The sequence below is a fragment of the Phodopus roborovskii genome, unplaced genomic scaffold (assembly GCF_943737965.1).
Source record: "Phodopus roborovskii unplaced genomic scaffold, PHOROB, whole genome shotgun sequence".
In the NCBI taxonomy this organism is placed as follows: domain Eukaryota; kingdom Metazoa; phylum Chordata; class Mammalia; order Rodentia; family Cricetidae; genus Phodopus; species Phodopus roborovskii.
Window position 1 is genome coordinate 14,071 of NW_026125218.1, and position 12,118 is coordinate 26,188.

General features: G+C 37.0%; 1 protein-coding gene across 1 annotated transcript in view; it reads left to right on the forward strand.

Annotated features, from left to right (window-relative positions):
• Nucleotides 1-502: 502 nt before the first annotated feature.
• Nucleotides 503-12,118, forward strand: part of LOC127227038 (E3 ubiquitin-protein ligase HECW1-like) — a 90,981-nt gene continuing 79,365 nt past the window's right edge. Inside the window, 1 exon segment of the mRNA XM_051191274.1 lies at nt 503-575. Within this exon segment, the coding sequence (XP_051047231.1) occupies nt 525-575 (51 nt within the window). The 5' untranslated portion in view covers nt 503-524.

Genomic DNA, 12,118 nt, shown 5'->3' on the forward strand with positions numbered 1-12,118 from the left:
CTGATTTCTTTCTCAGTGTGTTTGTAGTTTGGACATAAGAAAGCAACTGATTTTTTTATGAGTTAATTTTGTATCCTGCTAATTTGATGAAGGTGTTTATTACCTGTAGAAGTTTCCCTAGTGGAATTTTTAGTGTCACTTATGTACACTATGGTGTCATGTGCAAACAAACTTCTTCCCTTCCTATTTGTGTCTTCTTGATCTCCTTCAGTTGTCTCATTGCCTCTAGCTAAGACTTCAAGTACAGTATTAAATGTGTATGGAGAGAAGAGGCACTCTTGTCTTGTTCTTGATTTTAGTGGAAATACTTTGAGTTTCTCTCTGTTTAGGGTGATGTTGGCTATGGGTTGGCTGTAAATTGCCTTAATAATATTGAGGTGTGTCCTTTGTATATGTAGTCCCTCCATGACTTCTATCATGAAGGGATGTTGGACTTTGACAAAGACGTTTTCTACATCTAATGAGATGATCATGTGGTTTTTATCTTTCAGTCTGTTTATGTGGTGGATTACATTTGTTGATTTATGAATTTTGAACCATCCCTGCATCTCTGGGATGAAGCCAACTTGATCATGGTGGGTAATATTTTTGTTGTCCTCTTGGATTCAGTTTGCAAGTATTTTATTGAAGATTTTTGTATCTATGCTCATAAAGGATATTGGTCTATAATTTTCTCTCTCTCTCTCTCTCTCTCTCTCTCTCTCTCTCTCTCTCTCTCTCTCTTTTGGTTGGATCTTTGTGTGTTTTTGTGTCAAAGTAAGAGTGGCCTCTTAAAAACAATGAGGAAATGTTCCTTTACTGTGGAATATTTTGAGGAATATCGGCATTAATTCTTCTCTGAAGGTGTTAATAGAAATCTGCCCTGGATCCATCTGACCCTATGATTTGGGGAGGCTTTTTCTTTAATTACTGCTTGATTTCTATAGGAGTTATGGGTCTGTTTAAATTGCTTACTTGACCTTGATTTAACTTTAGTAGACCATATATATCAAGAAACTCATCCATTTCTTTTAGGTTCACCAGTTTTGTGGCATACAAATTTTTTAATTATGTCCTAAAGATTCTCTGAATTTCCTCAGTGTGTGTTATGAAGTACCCTTTTTGTCTGTAATTTATTAAATTGGAACTTCTTTCTTATATATAATTTAACCAATGGATTATTAATCTTATTGATTTTCTCAGAGAACCAACCCTTCATTTCATTGATTGTTTGCATTGTTTTTGTTGTTGCTTCTATTTTGTTGACTTCAGAACTAAGCTTGATTATTTCTTTGATTATTTGATTATTTGCCATCTACTTTGTTACTTCTTTTTGTTCTAGAGCTTTCAGGTTTATCATTTTGTCCCATAAATTTGGGTATGCTGTGTTTTCATTTTTATTCAATTCTAAAATGCTTTGAATTTCCTTCCTGATTTCTGCTTTGGCCCATTTTTCATTATGTAGTGAGTTATTTAGTTTCCATGAATTTGAAAGCTTTCTGTTGTTCTGTTGTTGGTATCTAGCTTTAATCTGTGGTGTTCAGATATGATCCAATGTGTTATTTCAATTTTATTGTGTCTGTAAAACATACTGTTTTGAGAAAGTTGCATGAGCTTCTGAGAAGGAATATTCTTTTGTGTTTGAGTGAAAACTTCTATAAATAGTTGTTAGGTCCAGTTGCTTTGTGATGTCTTTTAGCTCCTGCATTTCTCCATTTAGTTTTTGTCTGGATTACCTACCTGCCTTTTTGTTAGAGTGAGGTATTGAAGTTATAAATATGTGATTTTAACTGTGGTAGTGTTTCCTTTATGAAATTGGTTGTCCTTGTATTTATTGCATAGATGTTAAGAATTGCAATATCCTCTTGGTGAATATTTCTTTTGATGAGAATATAGTGTTCTTCCCTCTATCTTCTTATTAATTTTGGTTTGAAGTCTCTTTTCTCAGATATTAAAATAGCTATACCTGCTTGCTACTTGGGTCCGTTTGCCTGAAATATCATTCTTCCATCCTTTCTCCCTGATGTGATGTCCATTCTTGATGATGAGGTGTGTTTCTTAGATGAACAGAAATATAAATCCTGTTTTATAATCCAGTCAGTGTGTGTGTGTGTGTGTGTGTGTGTGTGTGTGTTAAACTGGGGAATTGAGACCACTAATGTTGAAAGTTGTCAATGGGCAGTGTTTTTTTCATTCCTGTTATTTTGTTATGATGCCCCCTCCATTTTGATTTACTCATCTGGGATTATTTATTCCTTGTGTCATTTGTGTGTGCTTAGTCTATTCAGAGTGAAGATTTCCTTCTAGTGTTTTCTGTTTGTAGGGCTGGGTTGGTAGATGTAAGTTGCTTGAGTTTAGTTTATCATATGGTTTTCTTTCTTTATTGCTATGATTGATAGTTTTGCCGGGTATAACAGTCTGGGCTGGTATTTGTTTTCTTTCTTTTTTTTTTTTTTTTTGTTTTTTTGTTCGTTTGTTTGTTTTTTGTTTTTTTGTTTTTTTGTTTGTTTGTTTGTTTGCTTGCTTGCTTTTTTGGATTTTTTATTATTTTTCATATTTTTTATTTATTTTATATAACCAAGTCTATTTAAATGAAAACAAACATTTATAAACAATATTTGGGAATTTGGGTGTCATTCTTTCCAAACTACTTCCTGCTGGTAAGGGGCACTTACCATGGGGGATTCGAAGAAGATGCAGAAATCCTGGCTGTAATCTGTAAGGCTGCTTTGTCCAGCTGTTTTGAATGTAGGATCACCTGGTACTCTGTTTCAGGTGGTCTGGCTTGATCAAACCCAAATTAGTCTGGAAGGAATCCACATCTTTTCATTTCCTGTGGAAACAAAAATAGAAATCCTTTTCCCCAGTAACTTGTCCTTGAACTTAAATTTTGGAGTCAAAGCATTTTTTTAATTTAATATTTTACATGTCGATCCCAGTTCCCTCTGCCTCCCTTCTTTCTTCCCTCCCTCCCTCCCTTTTACCCTCTCTGCCCTCTCACATGCACTCTAACCACCTTCCCCTCCCATCTCCCCATCGAGTTGGGGTCATGTAGATCTGACAGGTCATGTGAAGTAGGGACTAGGGCTTCTCTCCTGTCTCTAGATTAAGGCAGTTATCCCTCCATGGGGGATGTGTTCACAAAGTCCTTTTGTGCGCCAGGGATACATCCTGGCTCCACTGTCTGAGATCCCTTAGACTGCTCAGTCCTTCTGGCTGAGACTCATATTCAGGGGGGCCTGAGTCAGTCCCATGCTGGCTTCCCAGCTATCAGTCTGGTGGCCCATTAGCTCCTCCTTGTTTAGGTAAGCTGTCTCTATGTGTTTATGCCGCCTGGTCTTGTCCTCTGGTATTTGTTTTCTATATGAGTTTCTAGAACATCTATTCAGGCCATTTTAGCTTTCATAATTTTTCACTGAGAAATCAGGTATTATTCTAATGGTTCTGATTTAATGTTGTCATCTTTTTCCCTTGGAGAGTTTTAATATTTTTTCTTTGTTCCATACCTTTAGTGCTTTGGTTGTTATGTATTGTGGGTAATTCTTTTTTCTGGTCCTGTCTATTTGCTATTCTACATGCTCTATGTACCTTTATAGATACCTCCTACTTAAGGTTTTCTTCTATGATTCTGTTAAAAATATTTTCTGTAACTTGGGTTTCTTCTTCCCCTTCTTCTATCCCTATTATTTGTAGGTTTGGTCTTTTCATAGTATCCCAGATTTCCTGGATATTTTGTGCCTGTACTCTCTCTCTCTCTCTCTCTCTCTCTCTCTCTCTCTCTCTCTCTCTCTCTCTCTCTGCCTCTTTGTCTTCTTTCTTCCTTTCTTTTTAGGTTTAACATTTTTCTTTGAATGTGATATTCATTTCTCCTACCTTATCTTTAATATCTAAGATTATCTCTTTCCTGTCTTGTAGTCTGTTGGTGAGGCTGACACCTACCTCTGAGGTTTTTGTTTGCCATCCTAAATGTTTTATTTCAGTTGGGATTTTCTTTAGTGATTATATTTCTTTATTAAATATTTTTAACTTTTTTATTACTTCATTCAACTGTTGTGTGTTTATGCTCTTCGTTGATACATTTATTCGTGTACATTTAAGGTCTTTGGATATATTCATAATTGCTATTTTGAAGTTCCGTCTTATGCTTCAGCAAAATTGCATTTTGCTAAAGGGCCTATTGCGATGGGGTTAATGAGTTCTAAAGAAGGCATATTATCTTGGCTATTTATGTTTGTGTTTTTGTGCTGGATCTAATCTAGACATCCAGAGTTTTAGTGTTTGAGGTGTTTCTTAGTGCTAAGATCTGGTCTTGCCTATGTTGGGTGTGTGTGCCATTCTTTGATTTATGTCACCTATTCTGTGTCCTAAGCCAGCATTGTAGTTATTGAGTCCCTGGTACAGAGTGCTCCTACAGGTCGAGAGGTGACAGAATAGAGTGGAAGTAAGCTAGGGGGAAAGGCTGAGGGGATCTGCAGGAAACCAGCATCCCCACCAGGAGGTAGAGTCCTCGGGAACAGAGGTAGGGTAAACGAAGCTGCACCAAAAAGTAATGTCCAGGGAATTGAAGTGGGAGGGAAGTAAGGTCTCCTGCCATCAGGCTGCTACAGGACTAAGAATAAGTCTGAAGAGATCTAAATGGCTGCTGGTAGAAAATGTTTCTGCATATTGACAGCTGACAGAGTCACCAGGGAATAGAGCCCATTTTTTAGAGTGTTTCCTAGACATTTTCTTTTCTTTCTTTTTTAAAGCATTTTCTATTCATTTCCAGGAGCTATTTTTAAATTGTGTTATTTATTTAATGTTTGAGTTTCTGTGTTCTTTCTGTATTGTAAACATTAATACTTGTTGAATATATAGCTAGCAAAGACTTTCTTCCATTCAATGGGTCTCAACCTATATATAAAGAACTAAGGAACCCTAGATGTTCGACTAAGGAATACTGTAAGTGGAGATGTAGTCTTCCAGAGGTGAAAGCACACCATCGGTTACTCAATACCAAATGGTCAGCCCTGAAAACATACATATAAGAAGTAACATTATACAGGCTAAGGTGGTTTCATTTATCTATATGAGGAATATATGTGTGTACACTATATGTATGTGAGGAATATAAACAAATATATATAAACAATTAATGAAAAAAGAGGTCATGACATTGAAAAGAAGGAAAGAGGGTATATGGAAAAATTTAGAGTGAGGAAAGGGAAGGTGAAAATGATGTAATTATATTATAATCTTAAAAAGGGGAAATATTTTATAATAATAATAACTTTTTTTAGGTTTGAATTTTAATATGAATGAGCACATTTTTATTTTATCACGGTCTGCTGAATTCCATTGCAGGAGCTCAGTTTAAAACCGTGATCACATATAGTTTTGATTTAAGAATTGGAACCAATTTTATTGCAAATCATGATTATTTAATGTAATTGGTATTCTTACATGGTAGCTAAAATCCTCTACTTCTGTTTATTCCTACCACTTGCAAATCCTCATTTGTGCACCATCCACCCGAGGCCTTCCTGAGGACTATGTGTGCCACACCTTCTACTCCCTCTTTCAGCTCCCCTATCTTCAGTAGGGATTCTAGCCTCTCCTTGTCAACTTCTGGCTCCCACTGCCTGAGATGTCCTGAGTCCTACCAGATTCCTGAAGATTGGTTTGAGATTCTTCTAATTTTTTCCCTTTTTTTTAATTTTTTTTATTTTACATATAGGTCCCAGTTCCATCTCCCTCCCTCACTCCCATACACCCCACCACCACCCTCCCATCCCACACACACCCCCACTCCACAGGCAGGGTGATGCTTTCCAGGAGGAGTCATCTAAATCTGTCAAGTCATTTGGAGTAGGGACTCTCACAAGCCTCACCTGCTCTCCATGACTGTTTCATACCCTCAAAACCGGTGCCACCTGGGAGACTCTTAAACACTACCAAGTTCAGCTGTTAGCATTAGGTACAGCTGTCATCCCCTCTATACCAAGGCTTCTGTGTGCTGACTCTTAGGAAGTATTCCCAGTGGATTGCATTTCAGGGATGCTAGTCTTTTCTAAATTGTCACTAATTTCTCAGCTCAGCTAACCAGCATCAACTCTCCCAATACAGAAAAGGTTTTACTTCAATAGTTCTTGTCTCTTTTTAATCACAGTTAACCCTTCAGCTCCAGGAGACCATAAACTGAAAAATATCACACTAAGAGCCTTAGTCAACCCTTTGCTTTCCTTTCTGAAACTTAACCCTCCAGGCCTGAAACACTAAAGAACACACATTCTTCACATGGGACTTTCTCCAAAAGAGACCACTTAGTAGGATAAAAATAAAGTCTCAACAAATATAGGAAAAATTAAGTCACATCTTAAATTCCATCTGACTACAGTGGAATAAAACTTAATATCATAACAACAGAAACCACAGAAAGTATACAGTCTTGTGGAAACTAAACAACACACTATTGAAGGCAGTTGAGTGAAAGAAGAAATGAAGAATGAAGTTTAAAAGTTCCTTTAATGGATCTGGGCAGTGTTGGTGCACACCATTAATTCTAGGACTTGGGAGGCAGAGGCAGGCGGATCTCTACAAGTTCAAGACCACTCTTGAACTTTACAAAGCAAGTTCCAGGACAGCTAGTGCATTACACAGAGAAACCCTGTCTCAAATTTTTTTAAAAGAAAAATATCCTTCAAATTAATGAAAATGAAAGCACAACATATCAAAATCTATTGGTTACAATACAGGAAACTTTATAGCACTGTGTGCCTATATAAAAAGTTGAGATCTTTCAAATTAAGAAAAAAAATGATGCACCTAAAGACCTTGGGAAAACAAAAACAAACACCAAAAGAAGTGGACTGGAATAAGTGATCACAATTGTGGCTGAAATTAAGTATATAAAAATTTAAAAGGTAATGAAACAAAAATTTAAAAAAAAAAAATGTAAAGCAAGATTAAGAAAGTTTTAGCCAAATTACCCAAAATGGGGGAAAAGTGCCCAAATAAATAATATTGAAGATAAAGGTAAATACTGCTACACATGCTGAAGGAAAATACAAAATTAAAATCTACATTCTAGCAAACTAGAAATTATAAAAGAAATAGGTGAACTTCTAGATATATGGACCTACCAAAGTTAAATCATGATGAAGCAAATAAGAGATTTTTAACACCCAGTGAGATAGAAACAGTAATGTAAACATCTCCAACTTTAAAAACCCAGATCCAGATGGATTTAGCACAGAATTGTGGTAGACTTTCAAAGAACCAACATCAGTGTTCCTCAAAATAGTTCACAGAACAAAAAAAGGGACCATCTCAAAATTCTTTTTTATAAAGCTACATCAAAAGCACACAAAACTCAACAAAAAAGGAAAAACTTAAGTCAATAGTCAATATCTCTGATTAACATAGATGTAAAACTTCCCAATAATACACTTAAAAAAAACAAGAAACTTGTAAAAAAAAAAAAAAAAAGAAAGAAAGAAAGAAAGAAAGAAAAGAAAAAGATTATCCACAATGATCAAGTCAGCTTCATCACAAAGATTCTGGGATGCTTCAACAAACATAAATCAATATACACAACCCATGACAAAAAGGGACAAAATGACAGAATTCACATGATCATCTCATTAGATACAGAAAAGACCTTTGACAAAATCCAGTATCCCTTCATGATAAAAGCCAGGGATTATCTGAGGATAAGGAAACATGCCTCAACAAATGGCAGTACACCTTAATCTCTCCACCAAAATCTTGCTACATGGAGAAAAAAGATCAAGCATTGCCACTTAAATCAAAAACAATACAAGGATGATTATGCTCCTGCTTCCACTCAATATAGAAATATATAGAATTCTCTATTGTCACTTAGAGAACTAAGATGAGTGAAGAAGTAAAGGGGATACAAATAGTAAAGAAGTGAAAGTAACCTTATGTGCAGGTGACAGGATTCTGTACATTAAAGACCCTGAAGACTTCACTAGAAATCCTCTACAGCTGAAAAATCCTGTCATCAAAGGGGAACAATACAAAGTTAATGCACACAAAAGAAGAAAACACAGTAGTATTTGTATGTACAAGTGATAAACTGAGAAATCAAGGAACTAATACCATTCACAATAGCCTCAAGAAAAACAAAATATGTAGGACCAAATCTAACACAGGAATTGAAAGCTTGTACAGTGAACATGTTAAGATAGTGATAAAATAGATAAAAGAAGACACTAGAAGGTAGAATGACTCCGGATGATCCTGGGTTGGTAGGACTAATATTGTGAGAACGCTATCCTACTAAAAGCAAGCTAGAATATCAATGCAATTCCCATCAAAATACCATCATAATTCTTCTCAGAAAAAATAATCTTAAATTCTATATTTACATATAACCCAATAATCTAAAACAACTAGGAGAAAAGAAGATATTACCCTCTGTATTTGGCTGACAGTGGGTGTCTTAGGCAGTTTGTGGGGTCACTAGCAGTGGAACCAGTATTTATCCCTAATGCATGAAGTGACTTTTTGGAACCCATTTTCTATGGAGGGATACCTTGTTCAGCCTAAATACAGGTTGGAAGGCCTTGGTCCTGCCTCAAATGATGTGAGAGACTTTGATGATTTCCCATGGGAGGCCTCCACCCTCTCTGAGGAGTGGATGGGGGGGGGGTGGGCGATGGAGAGAAGGTGGGGAGAGCAGGAGAAAGTGAGGAAGAAGAAACTGGGACTGGTATGTAAAATAAGATTGTTTTAAAAATTTAAAAAGTGAACTAGAAATATAAATTTTAAAATGCATCTTCAACAAATGTTGCTGAGTAGATATATGTGAAATAAAAGAAACTTGATCCTTATCTCTTGCCACACACAAAACTCAACTCCAGGTGTACCAAAGATCTTGACATAAGACCTTATAACCCAAACCCAAATCTGATAGTGGAAAATTAGAAAATATACTTGAACTCATTGGGGGTAGGGGGAGGGGATCAGCTTTCTGACTAGAACACTGATAGCAGAATTAAAACCACCAATTACCAAATGGGAATTCATGAAATTAAAAAATGTCTGTACAGCAAAGTATATCATCATTCAAGTGACGATTCAATCTACAACTGGAAAATCTTTTCCAGTCACATAAAGGGTTAGAATCTAGAATATACAAAGAACTCAACAACTAAACATAAAGAAAACAAACAACCCAAAGCTAGAGAGATGATTCAGTGGTTAAGATCACTTGATTCTCTTCCTGAGAATCCAGGTCTGATTCTCAATACCCACATGGTGTCTAACAAGCATTTATAACTCCAGTTCCAGAGGATCTAAAGCCTTCTTCTGGCCTCCATGGGAACTGAACATACATGGTAACACACACACACACACACACACACACACACACACACACACACACACACACACACACACAAAAACACACTCATAAAAATAATCATCTTTCTTAATCTTAGTGTGCACATGTGGGTTGACATGTGTGTCACAGCAAGTGTGTTGAGGGCAAAGGACAACCTGCAGAACAAAAGTCTCTATTCCCACTCAGGGATGGGTCTCAGCTCATCACCCTGCTAGCAAGAGCCCTTTCCCATTGAGCTAGCTCACCAGACCCAACTTTATAGATTTTTCACTACTTGCTTGTATTTTGTTTGTTTGTTTGTTTAATCCTGCAGGGTCAGTTGTCTTCCTACAAAGCCACAAACTTACTTATCTTGATGGAAGCCAAGCTAAACTAGAATGATACCATATGGACTGCCCTCTATCTTATTGTATAAATTACATGTCTGGAAGCTACATACAAAGAAATTTCATCCCAGCAAAACAATGCATCCAATCCCCTTATTTTATGTGACTCATTGCTATAAGCTGCAGGTAGTATTTTACTTTACTGCCCAGGCCATTTATTTTCTCTTTCAACATACCCAATAACACACACGCACATATATATACATATATATATATATATATACATATATATATATATATATATATATATAGTATTGGAGTATAAAGATACATATATATCTAAGGCAATGAGACCAACAATTACTAAATGAAACCTGGTGAAACAAAACAATAACTTCCAGACAGAAAGACAAAATTGTTTGAATAGAGATGCAGACTGCAGATTTTAAAAGAAAATCTTTCCTAGGGATATATCTCACAGATGGTTTAGTATCTAAAATATATAAGAAAAGAAAAGAAAAACTGCCAAACAACCTAATTCAAAAATGGAACATAGAACTAAATAGAGTTCTCAAAAAAATGAAATGCAAATAACTAAGAAACATTTTAAAATATTCAACATCTTAAGCCATCAGGGAAATGAAGATTAAATCCACCCCTACTTTACCTTAATTATAATGGTTAAAATCAAATGACAACAAATGCTAGCATAGATGTGGAAAAAGAAACATTTATTCACTGTTGGTAATAATACAAACTGACGCAGTCTTTACAGAGATCTGTGTAGAGGTTCTTCACAGGGATATAAATAGACCTACCAGATATATAGGTAGGTGGGTAGGTAGGTAGGTAGGTAGATGATTGATTAATTGATAGGTAGACAGATAGATAGATACATACATACATGCATGCATGCATAGATACATAGATTGTGTGTGTGTGTGTGTGTGTGTAATCAGTAACTGAAGCATATAAAACCTCACCAACAACTGTTTCAAAAAAGGTACCCTATTCTTGGAACTGGTTTTCTAATTTGTTAGCCTATAGTGTTATAGTACAGCAGCTTTTTAACCACACACACATATAGCTCCTCAGGGGTTGAACTTCATTCCCACCTCCCTGTCCATTCCAGGATTTGATCTGGCTTGATCTCGCATAAAGCCATCTTACCCTTTGGATTATAATATCACCTTCACACTGATGCCTTAGTTACATCAGCGAAAGACTATTTGCTCTGCAACAACCAGTCAAGACTTTATTCCATGATGCCATCTTTATATGACATCAAAAATAAAGCCATATCAATTTAGGGAAAAATAAATTTTATTGCCATATAAAAGTGTGCGTTGCATCATGGAGGACTCCAATTTAAGTGATAAATTAAACCCTTTCTTACAGCTATAGGTCAGTTTATAAAGTATAAATGAGAAAAATTCTGATATTTTTTCATGACTGGCTGTCATATATTATCATTTTTTAAATTCTTTATTTATTGAATTATAATATCATTATGTTATCTCCACCTCACATTTTCTCCCCTCTGAACCCTCCTATATTGCAACAGACAGAGACCATTACAGAGAACCACAACTGATACAACAGTACTACTCTCAGTCCTGAGGCTCAAGGATCATTGCAGAAGAGAGGGTGGGGAGAGCCAGAGGAACAGGGAGATTATTTCTTTTTTTTAACAGACTTAATTTACTTTATTTTTCTTATATAAAACCCCTTATGTGGTGGCCACAGCTGGAACCTGGGTCCTCTGAACAAAGACTCTGGTGTGAGCTTTCACAAGATGGTTAGTGAATTCCTGATAAGGAGACTTGGTGAACACAATCTCTTTCCAGAGGTCAGGGATCAGGTAGCTGTAGGTCTTAGAGATGGCACCAAAGGTGGTCTTGGCAAAGTTGTCCAGGGTGGCAGTGCAGCTCCTGGCTGATGTGTAGCAATCATCAGTACCAGCCATCATCAGTAGCTTATTAGGCACAGGAGCAGAGACGATGCCAGTGCCTCTGGGGGCAGGGATAAGACGCACCAACGCAGCCATAGCAGCCTGTCACTTTGCAGGGAACAGTATGGGGCTTGCTGATCTTATTCCCCGAGTAACCTTTCTGCACAGGGACAATGGAAAGCTTGGCCAAGATGATGGCCCCTCGGATAGCAGTGGCTACCTCCTTGGACACTTAACACCAAGACCAACATGACCGTTGCCTGTGCATCGGGAGGGCCCGGAGGTCCCAGGGACCCAGGATTAGGAGGCCGCAGCTTGCTTCCGCGGAGGCTTCAGCAGCGGTCTCAAGGGCCCTGGTCGAGGCTGTGGCCTTGGGCTTGTGGAGGAGTGGATCCCAAGCTGGGCCACCTGGTTAAGGACATGGAGATCAAGTCCCTAGAGATCTGTCTGTTCTCCCTGCCCATTAAGGAATCCAAGATTATTGACTGTTTCCTGGGCACATTCCTAAAGGAT